The 18,137-nt window shown below is 42.8% G+C and overlaps 1 protein-coding gene across 2 annotated transcripts in view; it reads left to right on the top strand.

Annotated features, from left to right (window-relative positions):
- Positions 1 to 18,137, top strand: part of kirrel1b (kirre like nephrin family adhesion molecule 1b) — an 88,671-nt gene that overhangs the window by 42,409 nt on the left and 28,125 nt on the right. For both annotated transcript variants that reach the window (XM_058069917.1, XM_058069909.1), the window contains exons 2-4: positions 7,373 to 7,522; positions 14,397 to 14,546; positions 17,073 to 17,230. In XM_058069917.1, the coding sequence (XP_057925900.1) occupies positions 7,373 to 7,522; positions 14,397 to 14,546; positions 17,073 to 17,230 (458 nt within the window). The remainder of the gene's footprint in view (positions 1 to 7,372; positions 7,523 to 14,396; positions 14,547 to 17,072; positions 17,231 to 18,137) is intronic.

Here is an 18,137-nt window from a genome sequence, read left to right as displayed (position 1 = left end):
GTAAAATAATCTTCCTGAGGGGTGACACTTCTGATATAGTCTGTGTGGTCTACAGTTAATTTATTCCTGACAGCCAACGTTGATAAGAATCAAAGGTTCCTATTGGATTCCATAGAAAATGCATGTGGGTCATTTTTGACCCACTTATGGAAGGTTGGGGTAGTAACACAAAAACTAAAATTTCTTCAAATGTATAAAAGGTAAGTTAAAAATTTGAATGGCATGATATCAAAAACATGTTTTTTTGAGGAATAACTAGAATATGAAATTATTTTTAAAAAATTAATTACGAAGATATTTCAAGAAAACAACCTGACCGGGTCATTTTTGAGCCACTTATGGAAGGTTGGGGTAGTAACACAAAAACTAAAATTTCTTCAAATGTATAAAAGGTAAGTTAAAAATTTGAATGGCATGATATCATCAAAAACATGTGTTTTTAGGAATACCTGGAATATGAAATGGTAACAATTTTTAATTATGAAGATATTTCAAGAAAACAACCTGACCGGGTCATTTTTGACCCACTTATGCATCTAAGGGTTAAACACACATTTAAATGGCATTATGGTAATGGTAACGGTTTAATTTCATTTAATTCCGTAAAACTTTTTAACACTACAGCGCACATATCGGCCAGGTCACTGATCCTCAGAAAGCGACAGTAATAACTAGGAAGTGTAGTGCTCTTATTAAAGACAGAAATGTTGCTTTTGCTTTGGCTTTGATGTTTTATTATTGTTGCTATGTTCAATGACGTAACACAACACGTAAGACTTACTAAACAGATGGACAGAAATCCTGGATGACATCCTCGTGGGATGTTCTTCTTAGCTCACAAGCTCACGTGTAAGTGCGCTAAGGTGACTTGGAATACTGCTAGTCATGTCCTCCAGCACACATGCTAACGTATTTCCGTAGCCTTTTTGGTCAGTCACACATTTGCCCTTTTGCTGCCTTTGCAGAAACGGCGAGCAAACGCAGCGTAAAAATACCGCCGATGCTCGGGAAGAATGGGAGCGAGCACGAGCCTGCAGGGCAGAGCGGGGCCCATGAATGAATGCACAGAGAGCATCAGCACGGTCGTTTACAAGCGAGGGTGAGGGGTGGGGGGGTGGGTGGGGGGTCACAAGGATGAAGGCTCCAGGGTGTTGAAGACACCAGTTTAGGGTTACAAACCTTTCTTTTCATTTTCCATCGCTGAAAGAGGCTTTGTGTCAGCTTCCTATGTGGCTCGTAATGGCAATCGTGCGCGCTTCTGCAGGTAGTCATGTGACCACCACATGACTAGGGCGCTTGTAATGGCATCTTATCTGAACCCTCCACACAGCTTTAAGGAAAATAAATTCCTGCTTACTAAAAAAGCAACACTCTAGAAAGTTCTTTCAAAGGGTCTCCTCCAAAACCGAACTCCTTATTTGGAGCGAATTGTACATCTTCATATCGACAAGGAGAAAGAACGCATAGACCAGGGAGGAGGGATGCTGGAAATCAGGGAGGAAGCACATGGGAAAGGAAATCACCAGGGGATTTGAAAATGCAAATTGCTAAGCAGTGATTGTGTGTGTGTGTGTGTGTGTCTGGGAATGTGTTGGGGGTGGGGGGGTGGGTGTATCCCGCAGGGTTAATTACATCTCTGTTCTCTGTCAGTACGACTCTCTTGTCCACAATCTGAGTCCCTGCTGCAGGCTGACAGGCCACACACACACAAACGCACACAAATTGTGCAGTCAGTGTGTTGTAGGTTGTAATATCTGAGCTAATTTAGCATAAAGAAAAATGACGTGTCCGACTTTGGTGGTGTGTTGAATGAATATTTGGAATATTTTAATGAGTTCATCAAAGTGTTGTTGTGTTTTTTTTAATGTTCCCTTAATCCGTGTCAGGTGTAATAGTTGGTTAGCAATACATGTAGATTCATGGAAGATGAAATGATGGCAGTAAACATGCAGACCTGATCAAAATTTGGACCTTAATGAGGTTTTAAGTAGAGGATATGCAAAAGCAAGACGAGGGAGTGAGAAAAAACATTTGGAAGTTATTCATTCATTTTCTACCGACAAACAACCATTCACACTCACATTCATGCCTTTGGACAATTTGGAGTCGCCAATTAACCTAGCATGTTTTTGGAATGTGTTAGTGTTCTTACAAAGAACACTAAACTCATCACACACCAACTTAACACTCAAAAGGTATAATTATGAAACCAGCTCAACCGAATCATTCATTCATTCATTCATTTTCTACCGCTTCTTCTCACGAGGGTCGCGGGGGTGCTGGAGCCTATCCCAGCTGTCTTCGGACGAGAGGCGGGTTACACTCTGGACTGGTCGCCAGCCAATCACAGGGCACAGGGCACTCACATTCATACCTACGGACAATTTGGAGTGGCCAATTAACCTAGCATGGTTTTGGAATGTGGGAGGAAACCGGAGTACCCGGAGAAAACCCACGCATGCACGGGGAGAACATGCAAACTCCACACAGAGATAGCAGAGGGTGGAACTGAACCCTAGTCTCCTAGCTGTGAGGTCTGCGCCCCTTTATATCATTTATCAACACAAAATTGGTTTCGGCAGCCATCTGGAAGTCCTCCTGAGCACTTGGGAGTGGAGGCGGGCCATGGGTGGAATAAATGAAAATTGACCGTTTTTACTGGAAAGCCAAAGAAATAAAGCTGGGATAGGTTCAGATTCTGGGAGAACTAGAAAGCTTTCTGTGCTGGTTATTGTGTGCAGCTGCTCTATAGGAGTCCACAACTCAATACAGAGGTCTGAAAAATCGCACCCAAAGTCAGCTGAGATAGGTTACAGTTCACCCGTTACCTCAGTGAGGATAGAAAATGACAGATGATGGCCGAGGGTGGATTTGAACCCTAGTCTCCTAGCTGTGAGGTCTGCTAACCACATAACCACCGTGCAGCCCATTTGGAAGTTCTCATTTAAAAAATAATAACAATAAACTATAAAAATATGTTGTTTTTCACCTGATGAAAACTTTAAGACCACAGGCTATAAAAGCCTAAATCTGCTTAAGATTCTCATTTTCTGTCAGGCACTGACACGGTCATGCCCTCCTGATGGCTAAAGCTAAGAAGATTTATCTTCTTGAACGTGGTCGGATCGTCGAGCTGCATAAGCAAGGCCTCTGGCGGCGTACCATTGCTGCTGAGGTTGGACGCAGTAAGACGGTCTTTCTACATTTTTGGAAAGATCCTGAGCATTACGGAACAAAAAAGTAAAGCGGTAGACCCCCAAAAAATTACACCTGAGCTGAGCCGGAGGATCTGTCTGTCAAGACACCGGGCGGTCCTCGACCTCAGCACAATAACCATCAGACAGCATCGGCGGGAAAAGTTTTTCCTCAACAAAAAACAAATCTTCGACGCCACAAAAATGCCCGTTTAGACGTTGCCAGGGAGCATCAAACATGGGACATTGAAAGGTGGAACACTGGAGCTTCAGGTAGTGCAGGGTCGTCAAACGGTGGCCGGGTACAGATGTTGCAGCAGGCATCCTGGCCTGACTGAGTACCCTGGTCTGTGTGGTAACATCTGGGTTCTTCAACAGGACAACGTTGAAGTTCCCAATGCTGGCTTGACCAAGAACTTCTTCATGGAGAATAACATCATTCTTTTGGACCATCTTGCGTGTTCTACCGGTCTAAATCCCATAGAGAACATTTGGGCATGGATGGCAAGGGAAGTTTATAAATATGGTTGATGCCGTTGGTGAAGCCATCGTCACCACTTGGACCAATGTTCCCAATAGCCTACGGTAATGGTAATGGTTTAATTTCATGTGAACATGCATCAGATTACAATTGAGTGCATCTCATAATCAGTTCACAGTTCCACATCCAGAGTTCAAATCCACCCTCGGCCATCATCTGGGTGTACCCACCCAGGGTAGCCTTCACTTTAATTTGTTATGTGTAATTTTCTGAAATCATCTATCCTCACTGAGGTAACAGGTGAGCTGGAACCTATCCCAGCTGACTTTGTGTGTGAGAGGAAATTATCAAAGGGGACCTATTAAGCTCATTTTTCAGACCTTTGCGTTGAGTTGTGGACTCCTATAGAGCAGCTGCACGCAATAACCAGCACAGAAAGCTTTCTAGTTCTCCCAGAATCTGAACCTATCCCAGCTGTATTTCTTTGGCTTTCCAGTAAAAACGGTCAATTTTTATTTATTCCACCCATGGCCCGCCTCCACTCCCAAGTGCTCAGGAGGACTTCCAGATGGCTGCCGAAACCAATTTTGTGTTGATAAATGGTATAAAGGGGCGCAGACCTCACAGCTAGGAGACCCGAGTTCAATCCCACCCTCGGCCATGTCTGTGTGGAGTTTGCATGTTCTCCCCGTGCATGTGTGGGTTTTCTACGGGTACTCCGGTTTCCTCCCACATTCCAAAACATGCTAGGTTAATTAGCCACTCCAAATTGTCCATAGGTATGAATGTGAGTGTGAATGGTTGTTTGTCTATATGTGCCCTGTGATTGGCTGGCCACCAGTCCAGGGTGTACCCCGCCTCTCGCCCGAAGACAGCTGGGATAGGCTCCAGCACCCTCTGTGACCCTTGTGAGGATAAGCGGTAGAAAATGAATGAATGAATGAATGAGGTTGATGCAATGCGTCGCCATCCATTAGGCCTTCATTGCTTAATGCAAGCGACTACTCAACTGCTTTGAATTCTTCACCGCCAATTAATCAGTAATGAATCATCTCCCAAACCATTCCGAGTGGTAACTGCCAATCAACACCTCCATTGTTACAGTCCACTCGTTCTCTTGACGGACTACACAACAGCCAAGGAGGCCAAATATCAAGCTCATACATCACCTCACCGGCAGCAGACAAAGTTGCATCCTCCCGTACGTTGGTACGGCCAAATCCCCACTGTTTGCACCTCACCGCTTCAGTCCCGCCGGGACGTGTCGCTGTGGGGTGTGTGTGGCCCGCCTCATTAGCCGCCGTTGTTTCCTGCCTTCATTAGCTAATGGGATTGTTTTAAGAGTGATCCAAGAACAGAAGAGCCCGCAGGAAGACAAACACCAACTTTGTGTTGAGTTTCTGTGTGGAATCACTTTGTGAGTCATTGTGTGCTGTGAATTGCCCACAGCACACACTTTGTGTGTGTGTGTATGTGTGTAGAAGCTCCTATTTGTATAGAATTCCCTTCAGTGTGTGTGTGCGTGTGTGTTTGTGCATTCAAAGCGTCTGCTCTGCCTTAATTAGCGTGCAAGACTTCCTTTCAGAATATGAAACAACATTACCTGATGATGCAAACGGCTGCAAACTGTGCATTGCCTCCTCACCTGACACTGTGTGTATGCGTGTGTATGCGTGTGTATGCGTGTGTATGCGTGTGTGTGCGTGTGTGTGCGTGTGTATGTGTGTGTGTGTGTGCGTGCTGCACTTGTCATCTTTACACCGTGTGCGCTGTAGTGGTGCTGAGCTCGCCAAAAGGCTTATTTTGCTGGTGGGAAATGCGATCATGTAAGCAGAATCCTTTGTACTGTGTGATGTGTACACACACACACACACACACACTGCCACTGAAACACACTCGAATGAGAACGAGATCTAGGGGGAGACCTTGAAGAGTCGTCGCAAAGGGGAAGAAATACTAAACAGATGACAAAAATGCAAATGAATGCAGCCTTGTTGAAAAGACACACAGCCACACCCACTACGGAACCAAACACAAGACATTCTACCCCAAAAGGGTCAACACTTAGTGGCCATGAGTGACCATCATCTTGTGGTCCTGGTCCCAGGAACTCCAAATCTGATCAAGGATTTGCAGTTTTAGCTGCATTATTTGTAATGCCCTACTCATGTTGCTTTTGGGGGCTGCACGGCGGTCGAGTGGTTAGCGCGCAGACCTCACAGCTTGGAGACCAGGGTTCAATTCCACCCTTGGGCTTCTCTGTGTGGAGTTTGCATGTTCTCCCCGTGCATGCGTGGGTTTTCTCCGGGTACTCCGGTTTCCTCCCACATTCCAAAAACATGCTAGGTTAATTGGCCACTCCAAATTATCCATAGGTATGAATGTGAGTGTGAATGGTTGGTTGTGCCAGTGTTGCCCCCTCCAAGGTGCTCGCCAGCACCTTGGCACCAGTGTTGCCCCCTCCAGGACCACTTTGGCACCAGTGTTGCCCCCTCCAAGGTGCTCGCTAGCACCTTGGCACCCGTGTTGCCCCCTCCAGGTCCACTTTGGCACCAGTGTTGCCCCCTCCAAGGTGCTCGCTAGCACCTTGGCACCCGTGTTGCCCCCTCCAGGTCCACTTTGGCACCAGTGTTGCCCCCACCAGGACCACCTTGGCACCAGTGTTGCCCCCTCCTGGTCCACTTCGGCACCAGTGTTGCCCTCTCCAGGACCACCGCCTGTGTTGCCCCCCTGGTGCCGAGGAGGGGTCAACACCGGTGCCAAGGTGGTCCTGGAGGGGGCAACACTGGCGCCAAGGTGCTCTAGGACCACATCGGCACCAGTGTTGCCCCCTCCAGGACCACCTTGGCCCCAGTGTTGCTCCCTCCAGGACCACCTTGGCACCAGTGGTGCCCCCTCCTGGTCCACCTTTGCACAAGTGTTGCCCCCTCCAGGACCACCTTGGCACCAGTGTTGCCCCCTCCTGGTCCACTTTGGCACCAGCGTTGCCCCTTCCAGGACCACCTTGGCACCAGTGTTGCCCCCTCCAGGACCACATCGGCACCTGTGTTGCCCCCGCCAGGACCACCTTGGTACCAGTGTTGCCCCCTCCTGGTCCACTTTGGCACCAGCGTTGCCCCTTCCAGGACCACATCGGCACCAGTGTTGCCCCCTCCAGGACCACATCGGCACCTGTGTTGCCCCCTCCAGGACCACATCGGCACCTGTGTTGCCCCCGCCAGGACCACCTTGGCAGCAGTGTTGCCCCCTCCAGGACCACCTTGGCAGCAGTGTTGCCCCCTCCAGGACCACCTTGGCACCAGTGTTGCCCCCTCCAGGACCTCCTTGGCACCAGTGTTGCCCCCTCCAGGACCACCTTGGCACCAGTGTTGCCCCCTCCAGGACCACTTCCAGGACATATTATTGTTAGAAAAGCAAGGAATAACTTTGAAGCTTCTGAGCAGAAGCGACCCAGAGTGATGTACAGTGTATGTACATGAATACATCAATTGAAAACTTTATTGCCCCATTAGAGACAATTTGACTCACAGTGCTATAAAATGACTATAAAAGCAACACACACACAGTAAAACACTATAAAGACTGTGGTCGCCATATGGACTAAACGCTAGAAGCAAATGAGCAAATGCGGCACATTAAATTGATGTCGGTCGCAGTGACTTGAAATTGATCATCTGTCATTGTCGCTCTGCTGCAGCGTGGTGCGTCCGCTTCTCCCAGGAGCCCGCAGACCAGTCGGTGGTGCTGGGAGAGCGAGTGGTGCTGTCCTGCGTGGTCTTCAACTACAGCGGCATCGTCCAGTGGACCAAAGATGGCCTGGCGCTCGGCGTGGGAGAGGGCCTCAGAGGTGAGTGGCGAAAAAATGCCGTTTATCCTCACGAGGGTCGCGGGGGTATGCTGGAGGCTATCCCAGCTGGGATACACCCTGGACTGGTGGCCAGCCAATCACAGGGCACATACAGTATAGACAAACAATCATTCACACTCACAGTCAAACCTATGGACAATTTGGCGTCGCTAATTAACCTAGCATGTTTTTGGAATGTGGGAGGAAACCGGAATACCTGGAGAAAACCCATGCATGCACGGAACATGCAAACTCCACACAGAGATGGCCGAGGGGGGAATCAAACCCGGGTCTCCTAGCTGTGTGGCCAACATGCTAACCTTGAATATTTTGTCCCAACAAAATGCTGATTAAAAAATATGAGAATAACATGTTCTCTTCATAGTCTTAATAAATTTGTAAATAAGAATACAGAATGCTGGTAACAATACAGGTTGGAAAGCTGCACATTTCGATGTGGCACAAACATCCATATAGGAACAGTATGAAAACTGGACTAATACATTCATTCATTCATTCATTTTCTACCGCTTTTGCTCACAAAGGTCGCGGGGGTGCTGGAGCCTACCCCAGGTGTCTTCGGGCGAAAGGCAGGATACACCCTGGACTGGTGGCCAGCCAATCACAGGGCACATATAGACAAACAACCATTCACACTCACATTCATACCTATGGACAATTTGGAGTGGCCAATTAACCTAGCATGTTTTTGGAATGTGGGAGGAAACCGGAGTACCCGGAGAAAACCCACGCATGCACGGGGAGAACATGCAAACTCCACACAGAGATGGCCGAGGGTGGAATTGAACCCTGGTCTCCTAGCTGTCACTAGACCGCCGTGCCGCCTTGAAAATAACAAACAAAAGCAAATGAAAACAAGGTTGAGGCTGCACGGTAGTCGAGTGATTAGTGCTCAGGCCTCACAGCTAGGAGACCCGAGTTCAATTCCACCCTCGGCCATCTCTGTGTGGAGTTTGCATGTTCTCCCCGTGCATTTGTGGGTTTTCTCCGGGTACTCCGGTTTCCTCCCACATTCCAAAAACATGCTAGGTTAATTCGCCACTCCAAATTGTCCATAGGTATGAATGTGAGTGTGAATGGTTGTTTGTCTATATGTGCCCTGTGATTGGCTGGCCACCAGTCCAGGGTGTACCCCGCCTCTTGCCCGAAGACAGCTGGGATAGGCCTCGTGAGGATAAGCGTTACAAAATAAATGAATGAATAAAAACAGTGTTGTTGTCTTTGTTAACCGTTCAAGGACCGCAGCACTGCACCAGCACCGAGAGCGTTAAAGCCAACCGTCTGAGTGACAATCTGAGGAAAAGCAAGTCCTGTAAATCACCCTGAATTAGAGAAAATCCCCAACACTGCTGACAAAGGCAGATGCACTTTTCACATTTGCTTTCATAAGATGACATACATCTAGTATTACTACAGTCGTACTGCAAAGAGTCAATGGGTCTCTTAAAGAAAGTCTTGAATTTGGTCAGCTGCGTTTTTTTATTTTTCACGGGCAGAATAATCCTTCTTTTCTTAATATTTTGACATTAGCTAACCAGTTTGTAATGTGCATAACCACCACCTACAGTACTGGAGGGGAGCAGTAACAGCAACAACTTAGAATTGCTAAAATTGTACCGTAAAACGGGGTAATAAGGGGGGTAACGGCGGGGTAATAAGGGACAATTTTCAGGAAAAGTTTTTTTGAATGATTTGTTCAAGAATAAAGCGTCACGGTGGTCTAGTGGTTAGCGCGCAGACCTCACAGCTAGGAGACCAGGGTTCAATTCCACCCTCGGCCATCTCTGTGTGGAGTTTGCATGTTCTCCCTATGCGTGGGTTTTCTCCGGGTACTCCGGTTTCCTCCCACATTCCAAAAACATGCTAGGTTTATTTTAGCCACTCCAAATTCCATAGGTATGAATGTGAGTGTGAATGGTTGTTTGTCTATATGTGCCCTGTGATTGGCTGGCCACCAGTCCAGGGTGTACCCCGCCTCTCGCCCAAAGACAGCTGGGATAGGCTCCAGCACGTTTTACGTTTTTTTCGTGACAGCACGTGAAATTCCAGCTCAAATATCTTACACGACTTGTCTAGTTTCCTACACCAGTATCAAACCAGTTTATTCTACATCAGTTAGTCCATGGTGGAGGTCGGCCTTCTACCGAGCGCCGTTCTGGTTTTACGACTGCAGCTTCTTTCCCGGCGATTAATGTTGGTGCGATACTTGAAGAATGGAAGTGATCTCTCAGGCTTTTATTGTTGGAAGCTCCAGCAGCATCTGCGGTCGCCGTGAGAACCTCAATAAAAAGTTATTAAATGTCAAGTGCTTCAACATAATGGCGGCATTGTGATCACTTTAACGTCTCCTGCGGACAAAATGTGTCATGTTTATTAATTCTGCGTGATAGAATTGGCCTCCGAGCATTTGTGAAAGCTTGGCCCTTTGTGGCTGGGAGGAAAACAGATATTTGGCCGTTCAAAAAAAAGTCTTCAGTCTCAGTCGAGCGGTACAGATGGGATTTAGTCAGTTAAGATAAATTATAAATATGAAACAAATCATAACTTCATCCATACATCTTTTACTGATTATTCAAGGTCGGTTACGGTCGGAACCCAGACTTCCCTCTCCCCGGCCACTTCGTCCAGCTCCTCCCGGCGGAGTTGAGGGACATGGGTCATCTTTCCTACCAGCCGGACGTGCCCTGAACACCTCCCAAGAAGGCTCAGGGTGTCCTGGTGCCAAGTGCACATGTGGACACCGTTACCGTTCAGCTTAAAACAATAATACAAATATAATTAAATTATTATAAAATGTGTGAAATATAATATTTTTGATGACCAACAAAAAGCATGGATCTTTAAATTTAGTGAAATTTTGTCTTCATGAAAATAATACCGCTAATAAAAATAATAATAATCAATAATAATTATTGATAATTATTAATAATTAGTACTAATAATTTAATTTATTTAATAATATTTAATAATCTAAAAATAATAATCTAATAATTTAAAAAAACATAATAAAATAATAATACAATGCATAGCAATTAATTGGAAAATAATTGTTATTTAAAAATGACAAATTAAACAAGAACACACATGTCATAATTGTATATATAAATGCACATATTATATTTTATATTAAAATCTTTATATTAAAATGTCTTACTATATGAGAGTGCCATTTTTGCATGTATTCTCACCAGCCATTTTATTAGGCACTGCTGCAGAAGAGGGGGGCCGGGGGGGGGGTTGCAGGGTTCCTCCCAATCACGCCCAGCTTAAAACAATAATACAAATATAATTAAATGATTATAAAATGTGTGAAATATAATATTTTTGATGACCAACAAAAAGCATGACACTTTAAATTTAGTGAAATTTTTTCTTCATGAAAATAATACTAGTAACAAAAAATAATAATAATCAATAATAATTATTGAAAATTAGTAATAAGTAGTAATAATATTTAATAATTATTAATAATATTTAATAATATAATATAAAAAATAATAATCAAATCATTAAAAACATAATAAAATAATAATACAGTGCATAGCAATTAATTGGAAAATAATCTTTTTTTAAAAATGACAAATTAAACAAGAACAAAAATTTCATAATTATATATATAAATGTACACATTACATTTTATATTAAAATGTTTTACTATATGAGAGTGCCATTTTGTCATATTTGCATGTATTTTCACCAGCCATTTTATTAGGCCCCCTGCAGATTTGAATGAAAATCAAATACAAGAGCCGAGTCAGTGTCCATAGATAATATGTAGTGTACATACTACATACTGTATATAATATGTAGCATGATTTGTGTACTTTCAGCTCTAAATTTGCATATTAAGCATACATATATTGTACTTTCATACAGACACACTAGTAGCTCTTGTCTGAATAGACTGACAGGTTATGTGAATTCCATGTTCATCTCAATTTGATTCACAGGTTCAGTAAAGGTCAGCGTGCCTTTCTGTCTCTCTCTCTCTCTCTCTCTCTCTCTCTCACACACACACACACACACACACACACACACACACACCTCAATGTTTCCAAATGCGGCTTCCATCATCACTGGCTTTATGTGTCTGCCTGAGCCTCCTCCTCCTCCGCCGTCTTTGTCCTTGCAGTCGTCTCTCTGCCAGCGAAGAGACCTTCTGCTTTTGATCAACACATCGCCCTCTTTTTCCCGCCCTTTCCTCTATCCATCCGTTTTTCCGTTTTTCATCTTTAAATGCAGCGTGCAGTCAGTCCTTCTTCTTCTTCTTCTTTTTCTGCGTCTTTGTCCTCTGATTTGTCTGAATGTAGAAAGCACTTTAGTTGATGCTAATACTAAAATCACATTCTTTGTATTATAAAGTATTGGGGCTGTTAAAAAATGTTGATATTTATAGGTTGTCACATGGTTTGTCTGGTATCAGGCCAGTATCATGCCTTCGGTCTCGGGATGATACTGGCACACAGGGGCATGATACTGGGCCTGATACCAGACAAACCATGTGATGATCTTATTATCACATACTATTTAATCATGAGCTTATTATCACGTACTATTTAATATTTACTATTATACTAATATTTACTATACTATTTACTATTTAACCGCTGACATGTTGACAGAGCACAGACGGCAGCAAAACAAACACTGTGTGTTCACGCTCGTGCGCTGTTCTCTGATTGGTTGTTTCACCGGCACGATACCAGAGTGGACAGCTACGGGGGCTGATACTGGACATGGTTAAACTCTACATATATTCTATCAGTATCACTGCCCTGGGCTTTGACACAGTATCATTTGGGCCTTTTCCCGTATCATTCATGGGCGGTTTCTAGGGTACAGGGACAATTAATACTGTAGTATGTGATAATGCAATATATCAAACGCATCCATACTAATTTATGGATCATAAATATTGCTACAGTCATCTGATGTCCAAAATTCCACACTGAACCAAACAGGGTCTCTTGTTAAATCAACTCTCCAAGATGGCACTTTCATGTACTATGAGTGGTAAGCATAGTAGTTCTTCAGTAAATATTGTATCATGTGTTAGTACGGTTTCCCACTGTGTCACCAAATATTACAACTTATGAAGTCATGATCGGAATCGGGGGCCGACCCGCTGTATTTTTGAAGATTGGATATAATATTACTCCCGTCATATTAGACTTCATAGCTACAGTGGTAGTTCCCCCTCACTGTTTTTTTCACTGACTCAACACGCAACAACATTTCAAAATAAGAGTAGCCTTTTGGACATGTGGAACTGTGATTTCAGTATGTGGAATCAAACTATGGAACGGACTATGGAACGGATTGAGTAAGAACCTCAAACAATGCACAACGATGAGCCAATTCAAGAAACAATACAAGCAGTTGATGTTTGCTAAATACAAGGATGAAGAGTCTTGAACCAGTCATGATGTGCTATATATATCACTATATTGACACTTACTATGGTACCCATTATGGCATTGGATGCTCATATCACCTCCTACTTTGGTACGAGGTATATTATTAAAAAAACAACAACAAAAAAACCTTAAACTGTATTATGGAAAGCAGGAAGTGAACAAATGTAACAGTTAGTGATTGTAAAAGTACCAGATGGAGGGGTAGGATTTAATAAGCTTTGCTTCTTCCTACTCCTTTTGGACATGTGGAACTGTGAACTGATTATGGGATGCACTCAATTGTAATCTGATGCATGTTCAAATGAAATAAAACCATTACCATTACCATTACCATTAAAGGGTTTTGCAACATCCATAATTACAACCTACATGTGGCAAAAGGACGCTGTCTCCAGCATAGTGCCACCATGTGTCAAAATAAGGAAATAAATCTACTGTGCAACTTCCACAGTACACAGACGTCCTTAGCATGTTTGCTAAAAAAAACACCCCGACATTCCTCTCATGTTCCTCTGGTCCTTTTATTGGTCATTCTGCCATTTTCCGTATCCACGGGGAGCTGTCACCTTCCCGGTTGCTATGCTGCGAAGTGCTGGAGTGGCTGATGTAATCTCCACTAATACTTTTGTCTAACAACTACCCCCCCCCCCCCAACACACACACACACACGAACACCCTCAGCCCCCACTACCTCCTTGTCCTTGCTGCTGCAACCACCTGCCTGGCTGCATTTGCCATCAGAATCCATGATGTAATGCAGGCTAGGGTTCGCCAGTCAGTGCCCCCTTGTGGGGAGTGACGCATAATTACGTCTTTGTCTCTTACTAGCGAGAAGAATCATGATTGTGAGGGTTCATCACATGTCAATGCAGAAAAAAAAAACATTGCTGGGCCTTCTTTGTCTCACATTACGGAATTATTACTTTTTTCTAGGTAAAACCAGAATATTTCTTTGATTGTATCTTTATGCAAATGACATTTGTACACATTAAAACACTGACAGACAATTTTTATATTGCAACATTAAGAGAATGTATCATACGTTGGTACTTGTGGTACTTCAATTATGACTATAACAACCCTGGTGAAGGTTTTGACATAGAAAAAAATAAACTGCACTTTTGCAATGTTAAAACCCCGCATTCGGAGACACTATACATGCTTTTCATTGGACAGTGTCAATTATTACTTTTTTTAACCATGCAACTCATTCAGTGTGTAAAAGTAAAAAATGTGTTTTGTATGTTAGTGTGATGACTCATCGCTTTTATACTTCCTGGTGGTTTATTTTGGCATAAATTTTCATAATTTCATTGAAGCACTGAACTATTCTTGTTTCTTTTCCAACATGAGTCCCCCTGAAAGAGCAACTCCAAGCACATTAATCATCAAGTGTGGTGTAACTCTTTATTGTGTCATCCCCCTTTTACTTACAGCCTGGCCCAGGTACCGCGTGCTCCGGGCTCTGGACACGGGCCAGTACAACCTGGAGATCTCCAACGCCGAGCTGTCCGATGACTCCCTGTACGAGTGTCAAGCCACTGAGGCCGCCCTGCGCTCCAGGAGGGCCAAACTCAATGTTCTCAGTAAGTAGATCACACGCAGATCGTTTGTGACAAATGTACTCACAAACATTTTTGTTTTTGCTTTGCACACATGTGCTGGAAATGTGTCCAAATTTTGCATTTTTCAAGATGTGAATGTGAATTTTGAAGATGTGAATGGTGGCTGAGTTAGCTCAATGACAAACTGACTTGCACAACAGAGAACTGTTAGTGAGTGAAGTGTACTGTTATAGTTATTCCCCATGGCGCCACACAATAAGTTAGATACATATACAGAATATGGAGTGATATTTGGTCCAGAACCAATTTTGCTTAATTCATTATTGAGGTATTTCTTGCCACCCTATGATGTTTATTTTTAATGTGAGATTTCCAACTCATCTTTTCATCTATCATGGCACTCAGAAATGTATTTCCATTCACTCTTTCAATTTCCACTACATCAATTCGTATTTACATTACCGCTCAAAAGTTTGGGATCATTTGCAAATTTCTTTGTTTTTCAAAGAAAAACATTTTCATGCATTTCACAAACAAAAAATTACAAAATTTAAAAATTCAAAACAAAAAACCTTAAACTGTATTATGTAAAGCAGGAAGTGAACAAATGTAACAGTTAGTGATTGTAAAAGTACCAGATGGAGGGGTAGGATTTAATAAGCTTTGTTTCTTCCTACTCCTTTTGGACATGTGGAACTGTGAACTGATTATGGGATGCACTCAATTGTAATCTGATGCATGTTCAAATGAAATTAAACCATTACCATTACCATTACCATATAAAAATAACTCATTCTTCTTACAAGCATTTTGCAATCCTTTTATCATCCACGGCTGATTCCTCCTCTTTTGCTTTTTAGATACTTCTCTCAATGGACATTTTTTTAATCATATAATCACATGTAAATGTTAAGAAAGTTTTATACGCCTCATTTATATCATTGTCACTCTACACACACCCCCATCTTTGTTTTTCTTGATCTTCCCTTAAGGCGCTAATACTTTCCTCTGCATGTGATCTTCTGAAGGTCCTGATGTCTCCCCTCTTTCTCTTTTTATAGTTTATTTTTGGAAATTATAAACACTGGAAGATGGTCATTATTATTATTAATATTACCACTAGTTGTATTATTATCAAAATCATTGGTGTAAATATTACCGGATATCAGATAGGACATGACAACATGGCACCTGTGTCTCCCCCTATTGGTTAAAAATGATAAATGTCATAAGTCAGGGGGGTTGGGGGGGCGATTTAAGAGGGCTCATTCAATGCTGCTTGTGGCTTTAATGTTGTTTACTTTTGCTGCTCTTACAAACAAAAAATCGTTGTTTCACGAAATGTATATATCTCCAAATGTATATTTTCCTATTTATGCAATTGGTTTTTTTTTCTAGGTAAAACCAGAATATTTCTTTGATTTTATCTTTATGCAAATGACATTTGTACACATAAAAACACTGACAGTTAACCGCATCTTAGGAATGAGGGGACAATTTTTATATCGCAACATTAAGAGAATGTATCATACTTTGGTACTTCAATTATGACTATAACAACCCTGCTGAAGGTTTTGACATAGAAAAAACCCCCAGAATATTTCTTTGATTGTATCTTTATGCAAATGACATTTGTACACATTAAAACACTGACAGTTAACCACATCTTTGGAATGATGGGACAATTTTTATATCGCAACATTAAGAGAATGTATTATACTTTGGTACTTTTGGTACTTGAATTATGACTATAACAACCCTGGTGAAGGTTTTGACATAGAAAAAAATAAACTGCACTTATGCAACCCCGCATTTGGAGACACTATACATGCTTTTCATTGGACAGTGTCAATTATTACTTTTTTTTAACCATGCAACTCATTCAGTGTGTAAAAGTAAAAAATGTGTTTTGTATGTGATGACTCATCGCTTTAATACTTCCTGGTGGTTTATTTTGGCATCTTTTTTCATAATTTCATTGAAGCACTGAACTATTCTTGTTTCTTTTCCAACATGAGTCCCCCTGAAAGAGCAACTCCAAGCACATTACTTTTGGTACTTCAATTATGACTATAACAACCCTGGTGAAGGTTTTGACATAGAAAAAAATAAACTGTACTTTTGCAATGCTGAAACCCCGCATTTGGAGAGACTATACATGCTTTTCATTGGACAGTGTCAATCTGTTTGTCTATTACCATCACTTGTACATTATAACATTTGAGAGCCTATAGAAAATATTAACAAATGTATAGTAGAGTTCATCAATACGATCTTCACAGTACTTGAAAAGTGCTTGAATTTGCCTCTGAGAGTACTTTTGAAACACATACGCTTTTAACAGCGGCTAAGTACCCGTATTAAATATTGTTAGCGGCATAGTGTGATTTTATTCTGACCTTGTTGTGTAAAAGTGCTAGCAGACAACAACAACACACATTTTTTTAAGTGAATCTAAAGGCTTTTTTTTGGCCTGGTGTGTTTGTGCACACGTGCATAAAAGTGTGTCCGTGTTGACTGACTAACACTCTGGTGGCCATCCTCCAGTCCCCCCCGCGGACCCGGTGGTGGAGGGAACCCCAGAGCTCTTGCTCATGGCTGGAACGCCACACAACCTGACCTGCGTGACCCGCGGCGCCAAGCCTGCAGCGCACATCCAGTGGACCAAGAATGGATTGCCAGTGGAGGGGGCCCACCAGTCCACGGTGAGTCACACGTAGCAGCCAACACACTTCATTACGGTCACGCAATGTCAAATGCACTTTAAACAAGGCATCCAATAAGGAATCAAAGTTTCTGTCTGGTTGCAAGAGAATAATAATGCACCGGATTCACATTTTTTCACTTACCATGCCGATATCTGAATTCGGATATCTGATAATACCCATATAATTGGTATTTTTGTATCCTATAATTGGTACTGCTTTATGATCTTCTGTCTGAAAAACAAACTCCAGGCTTGTACTGGTGGATGGTGGATCTGTTTGCAAGAACATGAAGCCGTGAAGTGTGCACCTTGAGTGAGAAGGTGGCTAAAGTGCATGACGGCTACATTCCCTGATACTTTTTTGGCTATGTTTACTAAAAATATGAAAGGGGAACTGCACTTTTTTCATTCACAATCCTTATGTGAAACATAACACACATATTCCTTTCCTGTTTCTGTGTATTGTAACATGAGGAAAAGAGTTAATATGAGCTAGCTAACAATGCACAAACTCCTGGCTTGTACTGGTGGATGGTGGATCTAAATGGTGGCGGTCTAAATAAACGATTCTGATTGGTCCATTTCAAGATTTGCAAGGATTGGTTTGCAAATTACCACCGGAATTACGCAGTCCGTGTTTTACCAACACCCAACAAGAACCGCTTTTAAAAAAAACTCGTGGCAGTATGGCATGCCAAAGTGCACTTGCCCCACGGGAATATCACTGATTGGATTTACTTGCCCCAATTTTGTTTTAACTTGCCCCGGGCCATCGGTACATCGTTATTATCGAGCCCTGGTTGGCGTTTTTTTGTGAGGGTTATAGCGTTAAAATAGGTATTTCCCATGCCGTCCGTTGTTAGCTAGCTCATATTATCATGCTTTCTCACGCTAGAATGTACAGA

This window comes from Doryrhamphus excisus, chromosome 1 (assembly GCF_030265055.1).
Source record: "Doryrhamphus excisus isolate RoL2022-K1 chromosome 1, RoL_Dexc_1.0, whole genome shotgun sequence".
Lineage (NCBI taxonomy): Eukaryota > Metazoa > Chordata > Actinopteri > Syngnathiformes > Syngnathidae > Doryrhamphus > Doryrhamphus excisus.
The sequence above is the reverse complement of the archived record's forward strand: the minus strand, read 5'-3'. Positions and strand labels throughout refer to the sequence as shown.